This window comes from Molossus molossus, unplaced genomic scaffold (assembly GCF_014108415.1).
Source record: "Molossus molossus isolate mMolMol1 unplaced genomic scaffold, mMolMol1.p scaffold_m16_p_15, whole genome shotgun sequence".
NCBI lineage: Eukaryota > Metazoa > Chordata > Mammalia > Chiroptera > Molossidae > Molossus > Molossus molossus.
In genome coordinates, this window is record NW_023425350.1 from 23,890,225 (window position 1) to 23,915,020 (window position 24,796).

Here is a 24,796-nt window from a genome sequence, read left to right on the forward strand (position 1 = left end):
ATTACTCTTCCGTTTTCCAAAGCAGGATAGTGAGACTCAGAGAGGTGAAGAAGTTGGCCAAGGTCACAATGCAGGGCCGTGAACCTGGGTCTGCTGACTCGAGCTTTGGTGCTGTCCTGCTGGGCATACGAACTGACTGTGTAGTCAACTGTCTTAATCCACTAGGTTGTGTTGTGTCCTTGCCTGCCAAACCTATTGCTCGGGGACAAGCCCACCCAGCCGTGGCAGGAATCCCTGTTGCAGAGACACCGGCCACCGACTGCCGCTGTTTGTGCCAGAAGCCCTCGGAAGCCCTGCATCACAACAGTGTCCCCAAAGAGGTTTCTGAAAGCCCCTGACCCTGCATATCCACAGTAATGCCAAGTCCTACCCCAGCAACCTGCCCCCGCAGCAAGGGGAGAACTTTTTCTTACCAAGGAGCAAAGTGTAGAAAAAAAAAGTCTCTTTTCAGATCTGTGAATGTTTACATTTAATTACACTGCCTTCACGCCCGTGCTGCCCTGAAAGCCTTTGACCTGGATGGTGGGTAGGTGTTGGCTGGGCAGTTCAGCTAGTAGTGACTGCCTGGAGAAGCACATGAAGACTCTGAGGCCAAGGTCCTCAGAGAAAGAGATGCTCACATCGATTAGTGATGTCTGTCCAGGCAGAGGCAGGGGGCAGAGCCCCGTCCACAGCTGCCCTTCCCCCACCCCCTCTGGTTTAAGGAGCAAGGCTGCATCTCGAAAAGCACACTTGGGGAATTCAAAGGGCGCTTTCTTAGCTTTTCCTCATGAACATGGCCTTATAAATTCACTTAAATAAATCAATTTTCTAGAAAAAAAATTAGGACGGGAGAAAATTTGTTTTACTTTCGTTTGACTCCTTTTTAAAGGAAGTTTCTAAATCAATCACCTGGAAACATTCAGGTTATGAATGTTTCTAAACCAAGAGGTCTTTGTAGTGTGTTGCTTTTGGTTGCTGGGCCCAGAATTCCCCACAGAGAACCCCACAGTCGTGTCTCGCTGTGGGCCAGGCACCGGTGGTGCTGCCCTGGGTTTGCAGGGGTGGGGATGAAGAAAAAGGGATGGAGAAGCTGGCCTTCCAGAGGGGCTTCTCTGTGCCTGGCACTAGCCCGGACAGACTTGACTAGGGTAACAAATGTGTGACACCATTTTTAGAGGGGAAACTGAAGACTCAGAAAAGGGAAGTAACTTGTTCCAGTGTCAAACATCTGATATATGGCTAAAACCCAAGTCTGTCTCAGAAAAATATTGCTTATATAAATACAATGTAATTTAAGTAAATGCAACAAAATCATGCACCAATATTTTTGGGGGAAACAATAGTTATTGAAGGTTTGCTCTTCATTGAAGAAAACAGAAAGCAAATAAATGTAAAAGCCATGGAATAAAATTAAGTGAGGCTATAAAAAAAAAAGTTCAACTTGACAAATTCTCAAACACACGGAGTAAAGATGAAAGATGTCTAAAATGTGGTCAGAAATATGCTACTATTCTTTAAAATACTGTTTTAGAACTTTCAAATATGTATAGAAACTTCTTAAATACTAGATAAGAACAACTTTCCTAGAAGAACAAAGAAATCCTGTGCTTTTTCCTCACAAAAAAATACCTTAGGTGTTACTTGAGTTTTGGAATTAGACCAGCATGTAGAAAAGTAGTGTTTCTCCTTACCCAGAGACCTACTGTCATTTTTCCCGGGCGTGAGATGTTGCAAATCCCCTCCTTGAGCTCTTCGTGCAGGAGTTTGTCTGGAAAACCTGCCGGAATAGCCTTCATTTTATTCATCTTCTTAAAACAAACAAACAACAACAATAAACCACCTTGTTTTCACTGATTTTTGTTTGTTTGTTTGTTTGACATTTTGTTGATTTCTGCTCTTATCTTCTTTATTCCCTTTGTTCTGCACACTTGGGGTCTCCTTTGTTCTTCTTTGTCTAGTTTCTTAATGTGAAAGCCGAGGTCATGGAATCGAGAGCCTTCTTCTTTTCTCCTGTAGGAATTTAGTGCAATAAATGTCCCTCTACGCGCTCTTTAGTTGCACCCCACAAATTTTGGTATGTTTTGTGTTTTCACTTTCATTCAGTTCAAAATACTTTGCCACCAATATTTTTCAATAGACCTTAATTTTAGAGAAGTTTTACATTCACCACGAAACTGAGCAGAAGGAATAAGAGATTTCCTATGTTACTCCCCACCACCCCCTTGTCCCCCCAGCTACCAACATCCCACATCAGAGTGGTACATTTATTACAATTGATAAACATACACTGACACATCATTATTATCTAAAGCCCATAGTTTTTATTAGGGTTCACCCAGGTGTTCACCCATACATTCTATGGGTTTGGACAAGTATATAAGGACATGTATCCACCCCTATAGTAACATACAAATAGTTTCACTGTCTAAATTCCTCTTTGCTCTGCCTATTCATCCCTCCCTCCCTGCTAGTCCCTGGAAACCACTGATCTTTTTACTGGCTCCATAGTTTCCAGAATGTCATATAGTTAAAATCACGCAATATTGTAGCCTTTTTCTGACTGGCTTCTTCCATTTAGTAAAATGCATTTAAGTTTCCACCGTGTCTTTTCATGGCTTATTTCTTTTAGTGCTGAATGATATTACATTGACTGGATGTATCACAGTATATCTGTTCACTGACAAGAAGGTTGCTTCCAAGTGTTGGCAGTTATGAATAAAGTGTCTATAAACATCCTTTGTGCAGGTTTTTTTGTGATTGTAAGCTTTCAAGTCAATTGTGTAAATACCAAGGAGCATGATTGCTGGATTGTATGCTAAGGGTAGGTTTAGTTTTCTAAGAAACTGCCAAACTGTCTTTAAAAGTGGCTGTACCATTTACACTCCCAACAGCAATGAATGAATGTTACTGTTACTCTATATCCATGCCACTCAAAATACTTTTTAACTTTCTTTTGACCCTCTGGTTATTTAGAAGTGTTATTTAGTTTCCAAATACTTGGAAATTTTCCAGACATCTTTCTTTTATTGGCCTCTAATTTAATTTCACTAGTCAGTGAACATACTTTGTATGATTTGAATCCTTTTAAATTTATTGAGACTTGTTTCATGGCCCAGAATATGGTCTAACTTGGTAAGTGTTCTTGGCACCTGAAAAAAAATGTATATTCTGTTCTTGTTAGGTGGGATGTTCTGTAAATGTGAATTAGGTCCAGTTGGTTGATAGTGCTCCCTCGGTCTTCTATATCCTGTTTACCTGTCTACTTGTTCTATCAGTTATTGAGAGAGGAGTGTTGAAATTCCAGCTACCATTATAGATTTGCCTATTTCTTCCTTCATTCTATCAGTTTACTTGAAGCACTGTTATTAGGTGTATAAACTTTTAGGATTATGTTCTCTTGATGAATTAAATTCCATGAAATGGACTTTATTCCTAGTAGTAATCTTTTCTCTGAAATTTGTTTTTTCCAGTATTAATATAGTCACTAAAGCTTACCTTTGGTATGGTGTATCTTTTTCTGTCCTTTTACTGGTAACATATTTGAGTCTGTATAATTAACATGCATTTCTTGTATGCAGCATTTCATGTAGGTAAGGTCTCGTTATTTGTATCTAATCTGTCAATGTTGCCTTTTAGTTATGGCATTTAGACTATTTACACTTAATGTTATGACTTATGTATTTGGGTTTAAATATACCATCTTGATATTTGTTTTCTATTTGCCATATCTGTTATTTGTCCCCCTTCCTTTTTTGTTTTCTTTTGAATTAACTATTTCATTATTGTTCTATTTTGTATTCTTAGTTGTCTTATTAGCTATACTTTTTCTTTAAAGTGGTTGCTTTAGGTTCAATAGTATATATCTATAATTTATCCCAGTCTATCTTCAGGTAATATTATACTACTTCACATATAGTATAAGAACTTTACAATAGTATAATTCTATTTACTCTCTTCCAGTCTTTGTGTTGTCATATATTTTACTTATATATTTACTTTATAACCTTCATTATTTTTTGCTTTAAATGGTCAATTATCATTTAAGGTGATTTTAAAATAATTTTCTCTGTTATTAGCTGGCATCAATTCCATCTGGTATCAATTCCTTATGCCTGGAAGTTTTGCTTTACTATATCTGGTAGTCATAAATACGTTTGGCTCTTATATGTCTTTGCCTTTATTTTTGAAAGATATTTCTACTGGGTATAAAATTTCAAGTTGACAGGATTTTTTTTTTTCTTTTCAGTACTTTAAAGATGTTGTTCCATTGTCTTCTGGGATATCAATATAATTATAATACCCCTTAAATGCCATTGTTTACAAATCCCATCATGTGTTGTGGGTCGTTTTCAATTTATTAAAATTTCTTGTTGTTTTGGTTTTTCTTGTTTTGCTTTTCAATTAGAAGAGTGTTTTTTTTAATTGGTGGGAAACTGTCTACTGACTATATCAGGAACTAAGTTACTTTGCAAACTTTCCACATGACATGAAAAGAGCAGTTTGGGTAAAGCAGTTTGATTTGAGGAAAGGACAGAAGAGTTGGTGTCCTTACTTTCCAAAGGTAAGGGAAATGGAGAAGGTGAGTAATACACCTCCTCAGTTACTGATCCAGGAACATTCAGATGGGATTCTAAGCAAATCCTTTTTTTAAAAAATATATTTTTATTGATTTTTGAGAGAGGGTAAGGGAGAGGGAGATAAACATCAATATGAGGCAGAAACATCAGTCAGCTGCCTCCTGCACGACCCCCACAGGGGATCAAGCCTAAAACCCAGGCATGTGCCCTAACTGGGAATCAAAATAGCAACCATTTGGTGCGCGGGAGGATGCACAACCAACTGAGCCACAATGGCCAGGGACTCAGCAAATTCTTGATCCGCCTTCATTTTCCCCTCCTCATCCTTCAACATGCCATGGAAATTATGTGTGAAAAATGAGTATTGATTTTGTTTGAACTATTCACCACTTATAATCATAGAGCATAGATTAGAGTTAGTATAGATTAGTTTTGCCTGTTATGTCATTTAAAGGAAAGCATACAGTATTCTTTTACATATGGCTTTTTTTTTTCTTTTCTTTTTTTTTTTTTTATCCTCACCCGAGGACATTTTTCCATTTTTTGTTCAGATAGAGTGGGAGGGAGAGAGAGGAACAGAGAGAGAGAGAGAGAGAAACATCGACGTGAAAGGGACACATCGAGTGGCTGCCACCCGCACAACCAACCAGGGCCGGGGACAAACTGCAACCAAGGTACGTGCCCTTAGCGGGAACCGAACCCGGGTCTCTCCGGACCGCAGGCCGACGCTCCAACCGCTGAGCCAAACCGGCCAGGGATACATATGGCTTTTTAAGGCTCAACATAATGTTTCTGAGATTCACTCATATGTTTCATGTACTTACAAACTGTTTGTTTTCACTGCTGTATAACAGTTCATTGTATGAATACACAAAAATGTATTTATCCATTCAATAGTTGATGAATATTTAGGTAGTTTCTGGTTTGAGGCTATTACTAATAGTACTGCTATAAATATTCCAGAATGTATCTTTTTAAAATTTTTTAATCCTCACCAGAGGACATTTTTGCATTTATCTTCAGATAGAGCAGGAGGGAGAGAAGGAGGGAGAGAGAAACATCAATGTGAGAGAGACACATCGACTGACTGCCACCCACACAACCCCAACCGGGGCCAGGGACAAAATGCAACCGAGGTACATGCCCTTAGCAGGAACCAAACCTGGGACTCTCTGGTCCACGAGCCGATGCTCTAACTGCTGAGCCAAACTGGCCAGGACAGAGAATGTATCTTTTGATGAACATATGTATGCACTTTATTGGATGTATGCTTAGAAGCAAAAGGACTAGATTCCATGTTATGAATATTTCAATTTGGTAGATAGATCTTGCCAAATGGTTTTCCAACATGTTTGAACAAATTTACATTCTCAGCAGGGGTGAGTGAGATTTCTACTTCCACATTTTACTGACTTTATTACACCTAATAGAATAGCCCACTAAAGAAATCTATGATCTCTTATGAATATGCATGCTAAAGTTCTAAATAAATGATTAGCAATTGAAATACTGATTTACAAGAAAAGAATAACACATTATGACCAAGTAGACTTTATTCCAAGGACACAAGAGTGGTTTAACGTCAGCAACTCCACACATTGTCCAGCTAGTCAACAGATTAAAGGAGAGAAACACATGACCATACCAAGAGATGCTGAAAATCATTTGATAAAATTCAGCAGCTATTTGTAATGAAATCTCTTGATAAAACAGAAAATAACTTATTTAAATAAGATTCTTCACCAAATAGCAACACAAATATTCTAAATAACTAAATACTTAAACTATTTAAACTAAAATCAGTAGCAAAAATGCCTGCTATTAACCATTATTGCTCAACACTCTAATAGAGTTTTAGACAACAAAGATTCTAGAAAAGAAAAGAATCAAACATTGGAAAAAAGTTAAAATTATTTTTGTAAGAGTCATTATATTTCTAGGGAAAGTTGCTGGGATTAATGAGAAAATTTAGTAAGTATATATAATAAATTTTTGTATTCAAGATAAGTACACAGAAAAAAATAGGCTTTTTATTTATAATAAGCTTTTAGAAGTGGAAATGGATTTTAAAAATCCATTCACAATGACCAAGAATACATTTAAAAACGTAGGATTTAAATGAAGAAAACTCTCAAAACTTAATGAAGATATAGATAAGATCTGAGCACACAAAATGATACGATTTTCATAATTCTTAGAAGATAATATATGTCAAATTTCCCAAAATTAATCTGTAAATTTCATGCCATTTTAACCATTAATTGGATAAAATGATCACAAACTTCAAATGCCTGAAAATAGCAAAAAACCTTAGTAAAAAAAAAAAAAGTCAGGAGTGTGGGGTGGTAGAAAGCTCCATCTGGTCATTGTACGAAGTCACTGCATACAAACATGTTATCAGTCACTGTAACAATCCATAGGATATTGCCATATGTAAAGAGAACTGTAAGTGCAATAGAACAGTATATTGAGACATCTCATCATATGTGAAAATTTAATATGTAACGAAGTTGGTATTTCAATTCGTTGGGAATATAGTTTATTTACTAAAGGGTGCTGAAATGACTGGCAAACCACTTAGAAGAGAGAAAAGTGGGATCCTTGGCTGTATTCAATACAAAAACAAATTCTAGATGGAGTAAAGACAAATTAAGAACCACTAACAACAAAACCAGCAACAAAATGCAGAAGCCATTCTAGACTATACATGCTACCCAGGGGCGAAGACCTTAATCAATGTAGAATACTGTGAAATTTTTACATATTCACAAATGTCCATATTTTGTAAAATAACATAATGTACTTGAATATATACTAATATAAAGTTTTGAATGGAATAAAGGGAAAAGGAATTATAAATATGGTTAACAAATCATAGATTTGGAGAAAATTTGCAAATAAGAAAAAAAGTTTATGTACAATATACAAAGCGCACTTACAATTTTATTAAAAGAGTGCAAATATGGACAAAATGTTAATAAAATAAAAAAAATGAAATGAATTAAAAAAATAAAAACTTTAAATGTGAATAAAAATATAAATATGCAATTCACCTGAAGAATAAAATCCAAATGGCTAAGTTTTCTATGGAAAAAGTACTTATTAGTGTGGTCAAAAGGCAACTTATAATAGCTGGAAAAAATGTTTGGAACCAAGAGTAGAAAAGTCTTTATGATACACAAAAGCTCAAACAAACTAGTTAAAAAAGCCAAACACAATAGAAACATGGACAAAAACATGAAGAAAATAAAAATAAATGTAAAAATAGAAGTAAAAATATAAATATTTCTGGTAGGCAGAATTCTAAGATGACCTCTAAGATCTTTTGCCCCTGGTGTTACTCCCCTGATGATGTTACATTTACAAAGTAAAGAAATTTTGCAGATGTACTTAAGGTTACTAGCCAGTTAACCTTAACATACAGAAATTATCTGGGTGGACCTGGCCCTGTCACATGAGCTCTTTAAAAGCAGTTTTCTCTGGCTGGTAGCGTAAGAGAATAGAGTTGAGCACAAGAAGGGTCAAATGAATCCTTGAAAGCTTTGAAGACAGTAACCACGTGCGCGGCTGGAGAACAACCTCTAGGAGCTGAGAACAATGTCTGGCGAACAGCCAACAAGGAAACAGAGACCTCCATCCTACAACCACTCTGCATCCTACACTTGCAAGGAATCAAATTCTGCCAACAAAATGAATAAGCTTGGAAGTGGATTCTTCCCCAGAACCGTCAGTTAAGAGCCCCACCTGGCACACACCTTCATTTTGGCCTTACTGGACACCACAGAGCTCGATCAAGTCTGCTCGAAGTTTTAGTCCATAGAACTATAATACATGGGCCTTGTTTTTAGCTTCGAAGTTTATAGCAATTTGTTATGCAGCAATAGGGCACTAATTAACTAGGTAATTTAATTATGAGTGAAATCCAAATGAGCAAAGAACATATGAAAAATTGTCCAAATTTACAGTAATCAGGAAAATGCAAAAAACACTGACCAATCAGTATACCCACTGCCAGCCCCCCCCTTTTTTAAAAATGCTAGTGGGTATACAGAGTAAGTCTATTGTTATATGTTTATTGATATATATATGTCGTTCCACCCTTTTTGTGAAACAATCTGTCAATGTGTATTAAGAAAATTTGAATCTACATATCCTTCGATCAGCAACCGTACTCCAGGAACTCTTTTCCATAGAAGTGAAACCATCATGGCCGTGAGTATGTGCACAGACAAAATTACCATAATCGTAAAAATCTGGTAACAGAGTAAATGCCCATTGATTATGAGGTTTAATAAGTCATCATGATAGAGTATACACAGCATTCAAAATAAAAGCTATAAAACAGACTTTGAAAATTTTTCACCATATATTGTTGGGTGAGAAAAGATGCAGAGGATGCATATAATCCCATTTATCTAAAGCAAACTGACCCACCAAAAAACAAAAATCTCACACTTGTATTAAGACATTTAAAAGAAAGCTTTATATGTATAGACTTGTAAAGTGCTCGCAGTAATGGGTAGAAGACCAAAGCCATGTAATATTTGTGTATACATACTTGTATGAACAAGAAAGATGCATGTATCGGATTATTACCAGGTAGGTGGGGGTGAACTGGCATGGTGGGGTATTAGTTTTGCATTGTGCACTTGGTCATTTCATTTATTGCTCCTTTGTGTTCTTTTAATTGTATTATAGTTCTCCTAATTTATGTCATTCTTATAACCTGAGAAATATAAAATCATCTCCTTTCCCTGCTTTGTTTTTCCTCAGCACTTATTGTTAGAAATTTAGCAGCCGCCACGCAGGGAAAACGAACCAGAGAGGCCAACAAATGAGATAAAAACAGGTTCAGGTTTATTGGGTACACTCCGGGGGGTTCACCGACTCGGGGACAGGAGTCCGAGAAGCCACGCTCAATGTAGGGGCTCGTGTCTTTTATATCTGCCTGTTGCAGCTGGAATTTGTCCCTTGGGGTTTGGCCCTGCGGTTAACACCTGGGGGCCTTCGCCTGGGAGCAGCCTTGGGGACAAAGGGTTCATGGGGAGGAGATCAGGGCCAGCATGGGAAGGAGATCAGGGCCAGCAGGCCCTGGAGCGGGCGGGGCGGGGCGGGGCCTCCGTGAAAGGGCTTCAGCAAACAGTTCCCGGGGTGGGGTGGGAGTTGTGCAAGCGGGGCAAAGGCGAGAGCCGTTCTCGTAGATTCGCACCAGGCCTCAGGTCCCGTGAACACTTATCCCTCACATTCTGTGTATTTTACTTACACTGTTGTTTCCCTCGCTGGGATGTGCAGGCGGCCCTCGTTTCTCGCGGTCCATCAGGTCCAGACTCGCCGCGATAAGGGAATTTCCGCGAAGCAGGATTCTTGATCCATGCGGTCGTCCCTGCCACTTCGCGCTTCCATTCCGTGGCTTCACTCCAAATATAGTAGAGGATTTGAAAAAACCACGACAGTGAAGCCACGAAAGTCGAGGATGAACTGGGGAGGGACGACTGTCAACTGCACCAGGTAGAGTGCACTCGCTGCTGGACACCAGCACTGAGGACTGTCGGCACGTCACAGGCGCTCAAATACTGACGGAAGCAGTAATTTTGTGTGTAACTTTTTCTTTAGGGCTACTCTTGATACTCATTTAAACCCTATTTCTCTTAAAAACCCAATATTCTGGAGGCTATCAGGAGTGTGACAGAATCAAATGACGAGAAGTGTGAATTCTGTAATAATTATTTTTTGGATGCTTAGTACTGCCTGACATTTTATCAGTTTTTTTTTTAATCTATTATCTCAAAGCAATCAATCTCCATTTCATACATGAGAACCAACTCGGAAGTTAGTGTGTCTACAATCTCACAGACAATAACTGTCTCTGTCCAGACCCTAATCTTGCTGTGATCTTAAAGGAACCATATTTTAATAATTAAAAGAGATGATAATTTTACATGCTGATTTAGTTGTATACTTCATACTCTTAGAATTCATTACTGTTGATGATTCTATTAAGAATTTAAATGTGACTGTTAAACAAATAGCTACTCAAACTTGATTATTTTACTCCTGAAGCAATTAAGCTGTTCAGCCCAAGGCCGCAAGCCACCTGGGCCCTGCTGGATGGAACAGCAAACCAAAACAGCACTATCCCGGGAGTTCACAGACGCTACGGTAATTACCATCCCAACTTCAAGACACACAGCCCTGAGAACATCCTGAGGGACCTGGTCCCAAATTCTTCATCTCCAAAGCAAGCTCCCCAGAGCAGTGCCTCTCTTGACAAGCTTCCAGAGCTTTCTGCCTCCTCGGAGGAAACGAGCCAGTCGGAATGGCAGGCCTACCTGAGGGTTGCAAGGAGAGTGGTGGACCTGCTCTGGGCCCAACACAGTCAAGGTTCCAGGTGAAGAGCTCCTGTTAAGGGATCCGAAGCCAGCAGGTTGGTGAGGGGAAGGTTAGAGAAGAAAGGGACACCATAACAGGGCTTGGAGACACCTCCTGGTCCCCCACATGCTTTGCTCTGTCCAGTGCAGACAGGAGGGTGTTTTCTTGGGCATGGTTGCCACCTTCCAGGTGAGGTCCAAATCCCTCCTCACCTTAAGGTACAGACAGGCCTCAATCTTAGAATCAGCTCCACAGATCTAAATACATTTGAGGTCACCTAGGGACTGGAAGGTATGATTTTTTTTCTTTCTTTGATGATCTGTATAGATTTAGAGATTTAGAAATGTGCTGATTACTCAACCAACAAATATTTGAGTACTTTCCATATAGTAAGGCACCAGGAGAGGTGCTAAGGGTAATACAAGAAAAACAAACATGGTCCCTGCCTCAAGGAGCTTACAGAGACAGAAGCAAACAATGACCATTAACTGTTTTATTTTATTAGGTGACCAGCAGTACTTAATTTGTAAAATCTGAGTGAAGGATGGAGTAGAATCAAGGCATTCAGAATAAAACTCTTGACACTACGGGCTACCCATGCCTCAAAAAATCCACAAGATTTTGAATATGTGAAATAAACTTATCATATCTTCCTTGCCAATCTTCATACTCCCAAAATAATTTCTAAAAATCAAACATAATACAATTTTTACATGTTTATTTGCAGAGGCAAGCTGTATATAACTTACATCCAGGGCACAAATCTGCCTGGATCCGCAATCTGCAAGTTCAAAAGTAAAATCGTTTCTGCCTCCAGAAAGCAATGTTTCTAAAGAGAGAAAAAAAGTTTGCTTGCTTTTTCAATTAGAATAACTACATGTGTATCCCTAAGTACCCTACAGCAAAGAGAAACAGGAGCTTATTGTCTTGCTTGTTCAAAAGGCTGGCCAAAAGGAATAAGCAAAAGTCTGAATGTTTTAGAGTTGGGAGAAAGCCTGATTTCTCTGACCATGAGACAGAAAAACAAAGCTTTTGCCCTGGCTGGTTTGGCTCAGCAGTTAAGAGTGTCCGGCCACGGACCAATGAGTCGTGGGTTCAATTCTAGTCAAGGGCGTGTACCTCGGTTGCAGTTTGGTCCCCAGCTCTGGTGGGGAGGCAACCGGCCAATATGTCTAACATCGATGCCTCTCTCTCTCTCTCTGTATGTATGTGTGTGCGTATATATCCCTCCCCGCTCCACTCTATCTGAAGATAAATAGAAAAATATATATATATATACATATATATATATATATATATATATATCTCCTCAGGTGAGGATTTAAAAAGAAAAAAAAAAAAAGAAAAACAAAGCTCTCACTTAAGTGGATTGTTAGATATTTCGGTTAAGCTTGCATATTTTTAAAATCCGTGAATGGTAAATTGGTAGAATTTAACTGTAATATTGTTAGCTCTGAGGGGGACTCTACTATTAACATTATTTACATGGTATATATGCTGTATCTAAATATTCCACTCATTTTAAATGCATAAGGCTTCATGTTTATCTGCAAGCTATATACAGAACTATTGCTTTTCCTGTCAGCGGAGTGCTGAGACATTTACCATTGTAAAAGCATCCCTACACAGCAGTTGAGTGAGGGTGTCAGGAGTGTTATTTATCAATGACTGTCAAAAAATATGTGAGACCACTGAGTACTTTTTCTAAAATATACATGGAGTGAAATTATTCCATTAATAGGATACTCTAAAATTTGTAGGCTCAGGAGTCTACAAAGAAAAAGATGTAAACACGTTTTTAAAATGTTTTCAAAAGCAGTCAAAATCATTCAAAACAGAAGTGATCCTATAAAAATGATTCTGTCTTTTCATGGTATTATCACTTGGCCACATCAGGACATTTTCTACATGTCTAGTCTTCCTTCTCATGTGCAAACAACACAGCATGCAGGCCTATTAATATAGCTTCCTAAACAGAATAAAAGCTATGTTGTCTGACACGTTACCGGGGGCTCTAGGATACTTCTGATGTATTTCCTAAAAACCTTTAGATAAAAGGGACCAATGACAAGTCAGAGGTCAGCTTCCCAGGCCATGTAAAGAGAAAGGGAGCCAATGGGTGGTGGGCTCTTCCTTCAAGGTATGGTAAGCCAATAGAGTTATTAGCTTACCCAAGTTATCTAGCACCCAAGTAAATTATTTCTTTTTCTTTTTTTTTTTTTTTTGGTACGTGCCCCTAGCGGGAACCGAGGGCCAATGCTCCAACGGCTGAGCCAAACTGGCCAGGGCTATTTCTGATGACATTTTTGTTCTACAGTAAGTTAACCATTTTAAAGAAAAAAATTTTGCCTTGGTGCCATTCCCACAAAAAAGTAATTGAACATTAGTATTCTTCAACATTGCAGCACATTTTATATAAACCACAAGCATTTTTACAACTCATGCTTAACATTCAATTTTGCTTTCCGTGCAGTTTTTAATTAAAGAAAGTTTTTCAGTTTGGGAATTCTCATTTGTGGGTGATGGGTTTCCTTGCCATTACCCTTAATTTGACGCTGCTATTATATGAGGTAATTCAAAAATATCTTTGGTTTGACTGGAAACATGGTACATGCAGTGGATCTTATGAGGACACGAACAGCTCTGGCACATGAATTAGTAAATACGAACTCTAGTACTCCAAGCGCTATTTAACAGATGTTTTGCTGGGGGCTCTCCTCCACATCACTGGATTAATGATCTCTTTAAAGAGGCACACAGGGAAAGTAACTGTGAGTTAGCATCTGGATCGTCTTCATGTAAGGTGAGTGGCTAAATCACCAAGGACAAGAGAATGTTCTATGAAACAGTCCCTTCCTATTAGCAGGATATGGCAGATTTTGTTCACCCAAATAGACAGAAACCACCATCACCTTTTTGTCTAATAACAACTAGGAATAAGATAGAGGTTAAGGATTTGAAGGATTTAAGTGAAATTCAACGTGAGTCATTTTTTTGTTTGGTGGATTTTGGATTGTTTGGTTTTGAAAGTATACAAAATACACTAAATTAGTGTTCCAGAAAATATTGATTCCAATTTCAGAGATGTATGTAAGTGCTCTTCTGTAGAACTGAGGTGTCCCAATCAATGTAAACAACAGGTATCATTGAGAAGTAACACGCTTCAAGGTATGTTGTTGGGTTAAAGGGTGCCGCTGGACTCCCAGGTATTCCTAGGGAGTACCTTAAGTGCCATGACAATTCTGGGACCCCCCTCAAAACCACAGTGGTGGCCTTGGGAAATGCAATGCAAGTCAGAATACCACTCTGAACTTGGGCTGACCCCAGGGGTCCATCAGTCCATGAAAAACCTGGAGTCCTATTGACCTTCTGAGCTATATTAATCAAGCAAATAATGTCTCAGTTCTCATTAAAAGGGACAAAAAGGACATTTCTGACACTATTGAAAAATGTGTACATACCAAAGGATTTAACATTCATTCCTACAATAGCAAAGAAGAGTGGATAGTTTCAAGAACGCCAGAGGGGTATCTCTTAGGTTCCACAAAATATTATGACTCCAGATTGGAACAAAGAGATTGTGAGCTCTGGGCAGGGGAAGCCCTTGAAAAATAATGTTGATCTGAAGGAGCAAGGGAAAGCACAAGGCTGATGCTTGTATAACAAGTAGCCAAACAAAAATAAAAACACATTAAATTTATATACATATGTTTCTAATTTTTAAAAATTATGTAACTGAACACTTGAAAAAAATAAACCTGTGTCCCTGAAAGTATCATTGATCCAATCTTACTGGGGTATTTTAATTTTAGTGGCTTTCCAAAGGTCCAAACTCTCTATAATGATAAACTTCTCCACCATTCTCACAATTAGTAATTAAGAATGGTTCATTATTTTTGATTTACATTTACTTCATCTAATACCCATTTATTTTTCTGTACCCCTCTACAAGCCCCCCCCCCAGTAACAAAATCAGGTTATATTAAAGTATTTTAACTGCAAGTCCACTATATTCCAAATCTGACAAATATTTCAATTCATGAGACACCTATAGCACATTATCTGTATTTGTACACTTTATTTAAAAACAATAATACACTTAGAGCCACCAAAAGAGGATATCTCAATTAGCTTATCCATACCCTGAATTTACAAAAGAAACTTCTTGCACCACAAAAATTAGCATTTGGATTAATGTACATTAATTGATATTATAACTATTTTTAAATTACCTGAAGATCAAACACTCTAGCCCAGGGCTCACCAGTTGGGGGGTAGGGGAGTGAAGTTATTTAGGAATCTTAACTGATGATGCCCAAGGCCAGCTCTAGTAAACTGAAGTTGAGAAAACATAAAGTAACCAACAGATTTCAGGATTACAAATAAGTGGTTCCCCCTAGAAACAGTTATTAGTTGGGATGGGTGTAGGGGATAACTCCTAATCTGGATTGGAAAAAATTGCATGGCGAAGGGGATTGTATTAGTTTCTCACAAGAGGCAAACCTCAGCCAAACAACGAGGAGAAAGCAGGGAGGGAGGTATGTGATACACAGAAGACTTTCTGATCACTGGTAACACCAAATTTAGCAGCTCTCTACAAATCAACTGAAATACCATTCTCTGAGACATTTTCAGAAAGGAGCTAACATACAACCAGGGAAAAATCATTCTACATAAACAAGGCACTCACGGGTTCACAGCCTGTTAAAAACCCAGGCAGACGTTAAGTTAATCTAAATTAAAATGAACTTTCTAATTTGCATCAGAGGGATGACAAACATGTGGTCCCAGTTAAATCAAATCTACAACTTGGGTAGCAAAGATCCAGAGAAGTCTGACCCCTAAGCACTACCTCAGGAACACTGCTAGAATAAATAAATGGAATCTAGGGATCTCTGTTTGGCCTAATGCTTTTTAAAGAATTTCTTTTTTTAAATGATGCAACTTGTTAAATACTTTGTCAACCTTCTGTCCCTTACACTGACATGGAGACCCAGTTGGATAATGAATATAGCCAATTACTAAGCCCTCAGGGGCAGAAGTAAAAATTATTCCAATCACTTACCAATGACCTGTCCTCCGTTTTTAATCACAGCTATTAAGTCTTTGGGACCTTCCCCTAAAGCAAACCTTGGGAATTTATACATTTCACAAAAATATACATATAATTTCTGTCAGCAACTACTTTTGTACAACTTGAATCCCAGTGTCAAACACTTAAAGGTCTGCAATTATATAAATAACTAAATGAGTAACATAGTAATGGAGGCAACTGCTGAGTAAATAAAATTAATGATTATGTACTTAATAGCCTTGAAATCTCTTTCAAAGAATAAAGCTGAAGAAAATTATACTTAGAGCTCTTTTTTTCATATAAATTCAATAACAGTTTGGCTCTTGGCTGAAAACACCACACAGACATACATACTAACCAGAGTTTAAGTATCTCAACTATCAACATTGATGATAAAATTTAAGCAGTTCAAAAGAAAACCAAAATTTAATTATGTCTTTCAATCTGATTTGTGACATCTTAGTTCAATATAACTTAAATGACAAAGCCTGAGAAAAGCACCAACACAGATTTTTAAATTGCATCCAGCCATCATTTCAGATGTCATAAAGATTTGCTTTCGTTACAATGGCAGCAATGACAAAGAGGTAGATATGAAAGATGCCATTTAAATACTCTTCTTAGGCGGAATTTTAACTAGTTCAAGGTGTTTAATCTAAAAATAATTTTTACTAGCTGAATCTTCATTACATAAGAATTTCACGACATGCTCTTGTGTAAGGACATATATATGAAGTACTAAAAAAAAGTGAGATTTTAAAAACTACATTTACTTAGCCGACATTAATGAGATCCCATAATGTTTGTGAATCAGTAATTTCTCCTTTTACCTGAACTTGACTATAATTAAATAAGAGTTATTTTCTTCTCTACTGAAATTTTTAGGAATTCACATTAAAAAATCTTGGAAAGTATAAATGGTGCTCAGAAGAGCACAAAGCGCATGAAATGTCCCCTGAAGTCCTAGAAGCTGAGCAGATACATTGAAAAGACATTGATGGTCACAAATCAGGACCTTCACAGATTGACTCGCGTGCATGAGCACACAAACACATACACACACACACACACCACACTCATTCTCTCTCTCTCATTCTCCCCCTCCCCCCCAAATTCAATCCTCATCCTCACTGTAAGGCTGCAGTTGTATTTTTTTTTTTAAAGGCACCTCTCATTCTCTAGCTATTGCCTTCTTGATAATCTGTTTTGTTAACAATCCTGACTAGTCAATGGAAATATTTCAGTACTGAGAATGGAATATTTTTCAATTCACATTTAAATAGCCAAGTTTTCTTACATTCAGTTTTTAATAAACTAGAATGACAGTCTTTAAAACAAGCATGCTAGCCTATAATGAATATAGTATTTACAGTAATTTAAACATTTAGAACTATGTATTATACTGCAAAAGCAAACAGCACAACACTCATCATACTCATCATTACCTGCTGTGTACACTACTTCCAAAAACGAAAATACAAAACAGTAAAATGCACCTATGGTTTTATATATATATATATAATATATATATTATATATATTCTTATAATATATATAATATATATTTATAAAATATACATACATTTTAGACATCTTCAAATAAATCTTCATCTCCAAAAGAAATTTATAGCAAGAATATTGAAGGAATGAAAGTCAAATAAAAAATTTCTCACAAAGTTCATCATCAGTGATGCAGCTCAATTGCTCCCCTTTCAGTCATAACTAAAACGATTATAAAAGCTAAATACTTTGCATAACTAATTATCTGTTTAATGGCAAAAATTGATAAACTTGTTCAATAGAAAAATACTGAAGGTCATTATATCACTTATGTTAAATCTTTCTCTATGGTTCGAGCAGCAAATGAGCTCCATGTGACAGCTGAGTTTTGAGAAGGTGCTGCAAGCTCCCAGAGATGTATCCACAGCATATGAAAATAAGGCAGGAACCCACATCTCCTGATGATTTTCATACTATTCCAATACATTTCATCCACAATATTTACAATCAAAGCCCTATGAAAGCATGTTAATGACTGTGTGAATTGTGATTTTTTTCATTTTGTGAATTTTGTTCGCCTTTCTAAGAGGCTAAGGGGAAAGTCAGACACACATATATATTTCCATCTGGCTGGAAGACAGCTTTGGCTCATTGCTAGGCTGACATCACAGAGCGCTAGCAGAGAGGAATCTGTTTCTGTGCACAGTCTCCAGTGGCACAGCACGGGCTTCCTAAGGAACCTGCAACAGTTCCATCATTTGCACTACAGTCTACTATCTCATGGTTATTTTCCACTCACAAACAGAAAAATGTCAGCCATGAGGTATAAAATGCACGTGAAGAGAAAGTCTTGGTTTTGAGAATTTCAGTGACATAAGAAGGTATTGAAGACCTTGGAAGGTAGTTAAAGCAATAACTGGCAGAACAATAGCTTTGTAGTTGTCCATCATAAATACACCAAAGACAGGCACCTGGCTAGTTTACAGTATCCTTCTACAAATGTTAGGTTAGCCAACAGCATTATTTTACTCTGTGAAAAACCAAAAGATGAATTCAACAAACACAATGTGGAATTCCATAATTTGCCTGGGAATATAAACATTCACCTGGTATGTAGCTCAGCTATGATATGGAAGCTCATGTCCAGGTCAATCCAACTGATTATACAAGAGCCCTTGAGCACACTGTTAACCAATGCTCAGATGAAATGACAAGGTAGCTGTGTCAAAATATTAAAATATATTGTATATCAACCAAGCAAGTTTAGTACAGGTCCTTAACTTTAAAGAAAATTTGCCTGTGTATTGCAGAATTCTACAAGAAGATAAGCAGTAATTTTAAAGAAAAACAGTCAATCAACATCTACATCAATGCCAGAATACTTCTTCAAGGAGAAATATCATTAGAGGTGCGACTGTTATGACAATGGAATATGTGGGGAAAGGAATGTAGGAATTGTATTAAAAGGTTAAAATATTTATGGGTATGGATTCTGTAAAGTCTGAGAACCTATTATATATTCATCTTGCTGAAAAGTTGGACATTAGTAATTTACTTCTAAATTCTAGATTGATCTCTGACATTCTGAGTAAATAAGAGTGTGTAAGGAAAAGCAAGAGTTGCAGGGACATGGTCTGTACACCAGATTCAAAGAATGAGGTCATGGAATCCCAAGAACTGACCATGTCAGTCAGAGGCAAGGAGTTCAGGGTTTTCCCCAGAAACAATATTGGGTCACTGCCCATTAAAACATGCTGTGTTTTAAGTTAAACAAAGGAGGAGGTATAGGGAGAAGAGAGAAAACTATTTACTCAATATTACACACTGAACCCTTCCACCCAGATTTTCAAGAGGTTCTTCTTATTGGAAATGCTAATGAGGGACTTCTGGGGTATAACACATTTGCTTTATTTAGTATGTCTGCAAAGCAGCTGAGATTAACTATACCCTTTGGACTGTTAAAACATAATTATAAACTATTTTTTGGTAGGTGTCAGATAATTTGAATACGAGACAAAGAAGAAAGAGCAAAGATCATCTGAAGAGTGGTTGTGTGGGTTTTGATAAATGTGTACTTGCAAATCACCACCATCTTTTCAACCACTGTGAAGATTTGATAGATATGGAATAATCACTCTGATACTATAAATATATGAATAAAGTGAGTTTTAAAATTAATAAAAATTATTATACAAAGATATGCCCTGCTTGCCCTTAAAAATAAACATAATCTTACACCTGAATTAAGTTAAATCCTTTAGTAAAAGCAGACTCTATCAACTACTCTTCACAATGGTGAGTGATTTTGACAGCTAAACTTTAGAATGGTACCAAATCCATTTTCAAAAATGTAATACAATACAGAAATCTGCTTACAAACTGAGTATTTGTTTAGTATTTCTGAATAATAATATATTTAACATATTATTGCATTTCTTTTTTTCCCCCATTAGGTAAAACGCTATGCCAGGTGCTATATGTGAACAGCTGAAAGGAGAGTTAAATTAAACTCATTGTAACACTGCCTGCTCATTATGCACATGGGAATTAGTACAGCAGATATGGTATAGATTACTGTTTTGACTACCTACTATGTCCAACAAGATTTCTCAGGGGAGAACTAGGTCTAAATTCCCACTCTTCCTCTACTCATTCCCAGCCACGGAGCTTTTTAATGATCCCTTACAATATGCCCTATGTACTCAATAGGGGACAAGCTAAACCTATGTTCGCTCAGGCCTGCCTAGCGAATTAGAACAACTCCAGAAATAAAAGTTCCTATTTTGGGGAAAATTTGGAACAGTTTTCAGGCTCACAGATTCAGCTGAGCTTGCAGCAACCTGGACAAACCTTTGTTTTAGAAAACAGTATACGAATTGCAAAACTATACTTTAACAAATGTTCTCTGTGCTCCTTCAGCAGAACAAAAGGGCAGAACAACGGGTTGATTCTTGCCCTGGTCTTCTGTATCTCTTTTGTGCAGTTGGTTATTTATAAAGAGCTAGAAGGTGACGATGATGTATTCTGTCATACAAAGACTTTAGCTAGTGCATCAGCCCCAGCACTGGCTATATAGCATTTGGATGGGTGGAAAGCTACATCATGAATTGATTCTTCAAACTTTTTCCGATGAGCTGTGAACTCTTGGATACATGTCTTACTTTCGAGGTTCCATAAACGTATTGAACAGTCATGACCTATATCAAAAGAAAAGAAATTGAAAAAACAATTATATTAACGTGAAAATGACAAGAATAAATAATAATCCATAGCTGATGTACTTACTGCCAGACATCAAGTACAGGCCATTAGGATCAACTGCTAAACTTGTAACAGCTTCTAGGTGGGCTACCATTGAGTGGATCAGTTTTCCTTTGGAAAAAAGAGATTGTTCTTTATTAATAGCTTTCCTACCCTGAATATATTCCAGTTACCACGTTACACTGGTTTCTCCAGTCACCCCTCTGTGCACTTAATGCATCAGTAACTTTTTTCATCAGTTAAAACAGCTTCTCCCTCCCCACTCTAGCCATGGTAAGGATGAGAAACAAAAGCTCAAATTCCAGATTATATTTCTGTCTTTCAAATCACAATATAAAAGTCAGTAATTTATACACAAATATTCCTTTAGGCCATGTGCGTTAACTGTAACTCAGACATTTAATATCCTACTTTGTAGCTACAGGCAAATTATATGGATTGTGGGAACAGAAGAAGAGACTGAGACAAAGATAAAGGAACAGAGAAAACCTGGCCATAATTTTGGTGGAAACAATATATAAAAGAATTTGAGAATATTAAATTACTCATCACTTGCAGCTAAGCAAAGTCAGCAAAAGTTAACGTATTTACAAAGCCAATAGCAAATACGCAGGTAAATAAGGCTGCTAATACAGTGTTTTTCTCCTAATACAGCTCTTCATGCATTTCCTTTAGACTAGTGAAATATAACCCAATAAAAACCAGAAAAGCCCCAATTCAAATCAATCAGGACCAAACAGTCAGTATTATAATGCAGAAAAAAATCAACCCATGTAAAAATAAATAAAATAAAACCAAATGGGTCTGGCCGGTTTGGCTCAGCAGTTAGAGTGTCAGCACGCAGGCCACAGAGTCCCAGGTTCGGTTCCCACTAAGGGTCCCTGGCCTTGGTTGGGGTCGTGTGGTGGCAACCACTTGATGTGTCTCTCTTGCGTCGATGTTTTTCTCTCTCTCTCCCTTCCTCTCTCCCTCCCACCCTATCCGAAGATAAATGCAAAAATGTCTTCAGGTGAGGATAAAAAACCAAATGACTCAGGAGTTTTCCATCTGGACACTAGGGCTATTCAAAAACTGAGTTAATTTCAAACAAAATATAACAATTATATGCCTCTACTTCTACTTTCCCCCAGTATATTCACAGTAAGAGATCATTTTTATTGGTATGTGAATAAAATTTAATGTTCCTACTAATAACCTTGATTCCAGGGCCAATATACCATGTACTCACTATTAAATAAACCAAGATGATTCTAGAGGCTATCATGACAAGTAGTTCCTAGCAGATCTGGATGAAATGAACAGAAACTGAGCTAGGAGAGTACCTGTATTTCAATACCAATTCCCTGATGATAGTCACTGAAATCGACCTACTTATAGTGGAGATTTTTTTTTTTTGCTTTAACAATAATCAATTTTTAATAAATTCTTACCTGTATTGTTGTCATAGAATTTGATGTGCCTGTCTTCATGAGCGGTGATGCTGATGGGAAGAGTGGGATGACTGATGACTCTATTAATTTGGCAGGAGGAGTTGGCTGCTAAAAAGGAAAAAAATTAAAGTCACAAATTAGTCAAAGTTACTATTTCTTCACACAAAAAAGAACTGAATACTCACCTAAGAGACTAAAAAAGTAAGTGATGAGACTAATTTGTTTTTAGTTCATTTATTCTGCGATTGTGTTCATAATTTCAATGTTAGGAAATGAGATCTGCCAGAGCAACACTATACTGACAAATCTAGAGGTACCTAAGAATTAGAATGTCCTTTTCCACCTCCGCTATCTATGGGTGCCTAGGGCTTAGCCTAGAGCCGCTGACATTTCTCATTCTGCCACATTCTGTGATATTTCTGTTACTTTAAAAAGTTCCATCCGCCCTGGCCAGTTTGGCTCAGCGGTTAGAGCGTCGGCCTGCGGTCCGGAGAGACCCGGGTTCGGTTCCCGCTAAGGGCACGTACTTGGTTGCAGTTTGTCCCCGGCCCTGGTTGGTCGTGTGGGTGGCAGCCACTCGATGTGTCCCTTCACGTCGATGTTTCTCTCTCTCTCTCCCTTCCTCTCTCTCCCTCCCACTCTATCTGTACAAAAAAATGGAAAAATATCCTCGGGTGAGGATTAAAAAAAAAATAAAAATAAAATAAAATAAAATAAAAAGTTCCATCCTTACAAGTACATAATTCCCAAACTTAAATCAACTATTTATAGATACAGAGCTCTTTATCACATGGTTATCGTCTAAAGAGATACATGACAAACAGAGCTTCTTAACACATTTTCTCTTTTCATGATAGAAATGATCATCATTTGACAATCTACCACATTTGGAATCTCAAAATAGTCAGCATCCCGACAGTACTTTTAAGCCCATATCATAGTGAATGAACCAAGGTCCAGAAAACGTTGTGACCTCCCCCTCAAGTCTTGTGACAAAGGCAATACCTATTCTAACTTCTGTTGTGTCCCAGTCAGATGGCTCATGCAAATCAGACAACTGTTAAAACTGGTACCTAACCTATCACAAGTTCCTCTTGAAAGCCTTTTATGCAAAAAAAACAAAACAAAACAAAAAAACAGTAAGAACTTAAGTTTAATTAGTGATTTCTGTTAAGATACTTAAAAAAAATTTTTTTTTTCTTTATTGATATTAAAGAGAAGAAGGGAGAGAGATAGAGATAGAAACATCTATGAGAGAGAACATCAGTTGGCCGCCTCTTACATGCCCCGCAACTAGGGATCTGGCCCACAATCTGGGCATGTGCCCTGACCGGGAATCAAACCAGTGACCTCTTAGTGCATGGGTGGATGCTCAACCACTGAGTCACACCAGCCAGGCTGTTAAATTACTTTTCATGAGGAAAAATCTACATAAGGTAACACTAATTCAACATATGTCAGAGTTTACAAAACATCATTATATTATGGTCCAAGGAGAGGAAGGGATATCCTTATAAAGTACATTACAGGGACAACTCAAAAATCTGAATGTAAATAACTCAGAAACAGCATTGTGTTGGTGTTAAATTTCCTGATTTCGACAATGTAATGTGCTATGTCAGAGAATGTCCTGTTCTTGGGAATTATATGCTATAAGGATCTAAGGGACTAGGAGGCCCTGGCCAGTTTGGCTCAGCGGTAAGAGCGTCGGCCTGCGGTCCAGAGAGACCCGGGTTCGGTTCCCGCTAAGGGCATGTACCTTGGTTGCAGTTTGTTCCCGGCCCTGGTTGGTCATGCGGGTGGCAACCACTCGATGTGTCCCTTTCACGTCGATGTTTCTTTCTCTCTCTCTCCCTCCCACTCTATCTGAACAAAATATCAAAAAATGTCCTTGGGTGAGGACTAAAAAAAAAAAAAAAGTAAGGGACTAGGAGTATGATGGCTCTTAAGTGGCTCAGAAGTTAAAATTATACAGAGAATGATAAAGCAAATGTGACAAAATGTAGTAAACATTAAAAATTGATGAATCTGGCCTGGCTGGTGTGGCTCAGTAGATTGAGCATCGTCCCATGGACCGAGAGGTCCCAGTTTGATTCCTGGTAAGGGCATATGCCCTGGTTGCACACTTGATCCCCAGTAGGGGGTGTGCAAGGAGGCAGCAAATGGATATTTCTCTCACACTGATATTTCTCTCTCTCTCTTCCTAAAAAAAAAAAAACACATACATGTATATATAGTCCTGGCCTGTTTGTCTCAGTGGTTAGAGCATCTGCCCGTGAACCAAAGAGTCTCAGGTTCAGTTCTGGTCAAGGACCCATATTCCGGTTGTGGTTTGATCCCTGGCCTTGGCTGAGGTCGTGCGGGAGTCAACCAATCAATGTGTGTATCTTACATCGATGTTTCTCTCTCCTTCTTTTCCTTCTTCCCTCCCTTCCCACTCTATCTGAAGATAAATAGAAAAATATCCTTGGGTGAGAATTTTAAAAAATAAAATATAATTTTATGTATATATATATATGTATGTGTGTGTGTGTGTATAATGGATTTTTATTTAAAAAATTGATGAATCTAGGTGAAAGGTAAGCAGGTACTATTTTTGAAACT

At 37.6% G+C, this 24,796-nt stretch overlaps 1 protein-coding gene across 4 annotated transcripts in view; it reads right to left on the reverse strand.

Moving 5' to 3' along the window:
• Positions 1–17,561: 17,561 nt before the first annotated feature.
• The window catches only part of STRN (striatin), an 88,507-nt gene continuing 81,272 nt past the window's right edge, over positions 17,562–24,796 (reverse strand). For 2 of the 4 annotated variants that reach the window (XM_036262407.1, XM_036262408.1), the window contains exons 17-19: positions 22,193–22,300; positions 20,787–20,873; positions 17,565–20,698 (exon numbers count right to left, since the gene is read on the reverse strand). In XM_036262407.1, the coding sequence (XP_036118300.1) occupies positions 20,529–20,698; positions 20,787–20,873; positions 22,193–22,300 (365 nt within the window). In that variant the 3' untranslated portion in view covers positions 17,565–20,528. Of the gene's footprint in view, positions 20,699–20,786; positions 20,874–22,192; positions 22,301–24,796 lie in introns of all 4 variants that reach the window. The other 2 variants (XM_036262405.1, XM_036262406.1) reach the window with 2 other exon arrangements.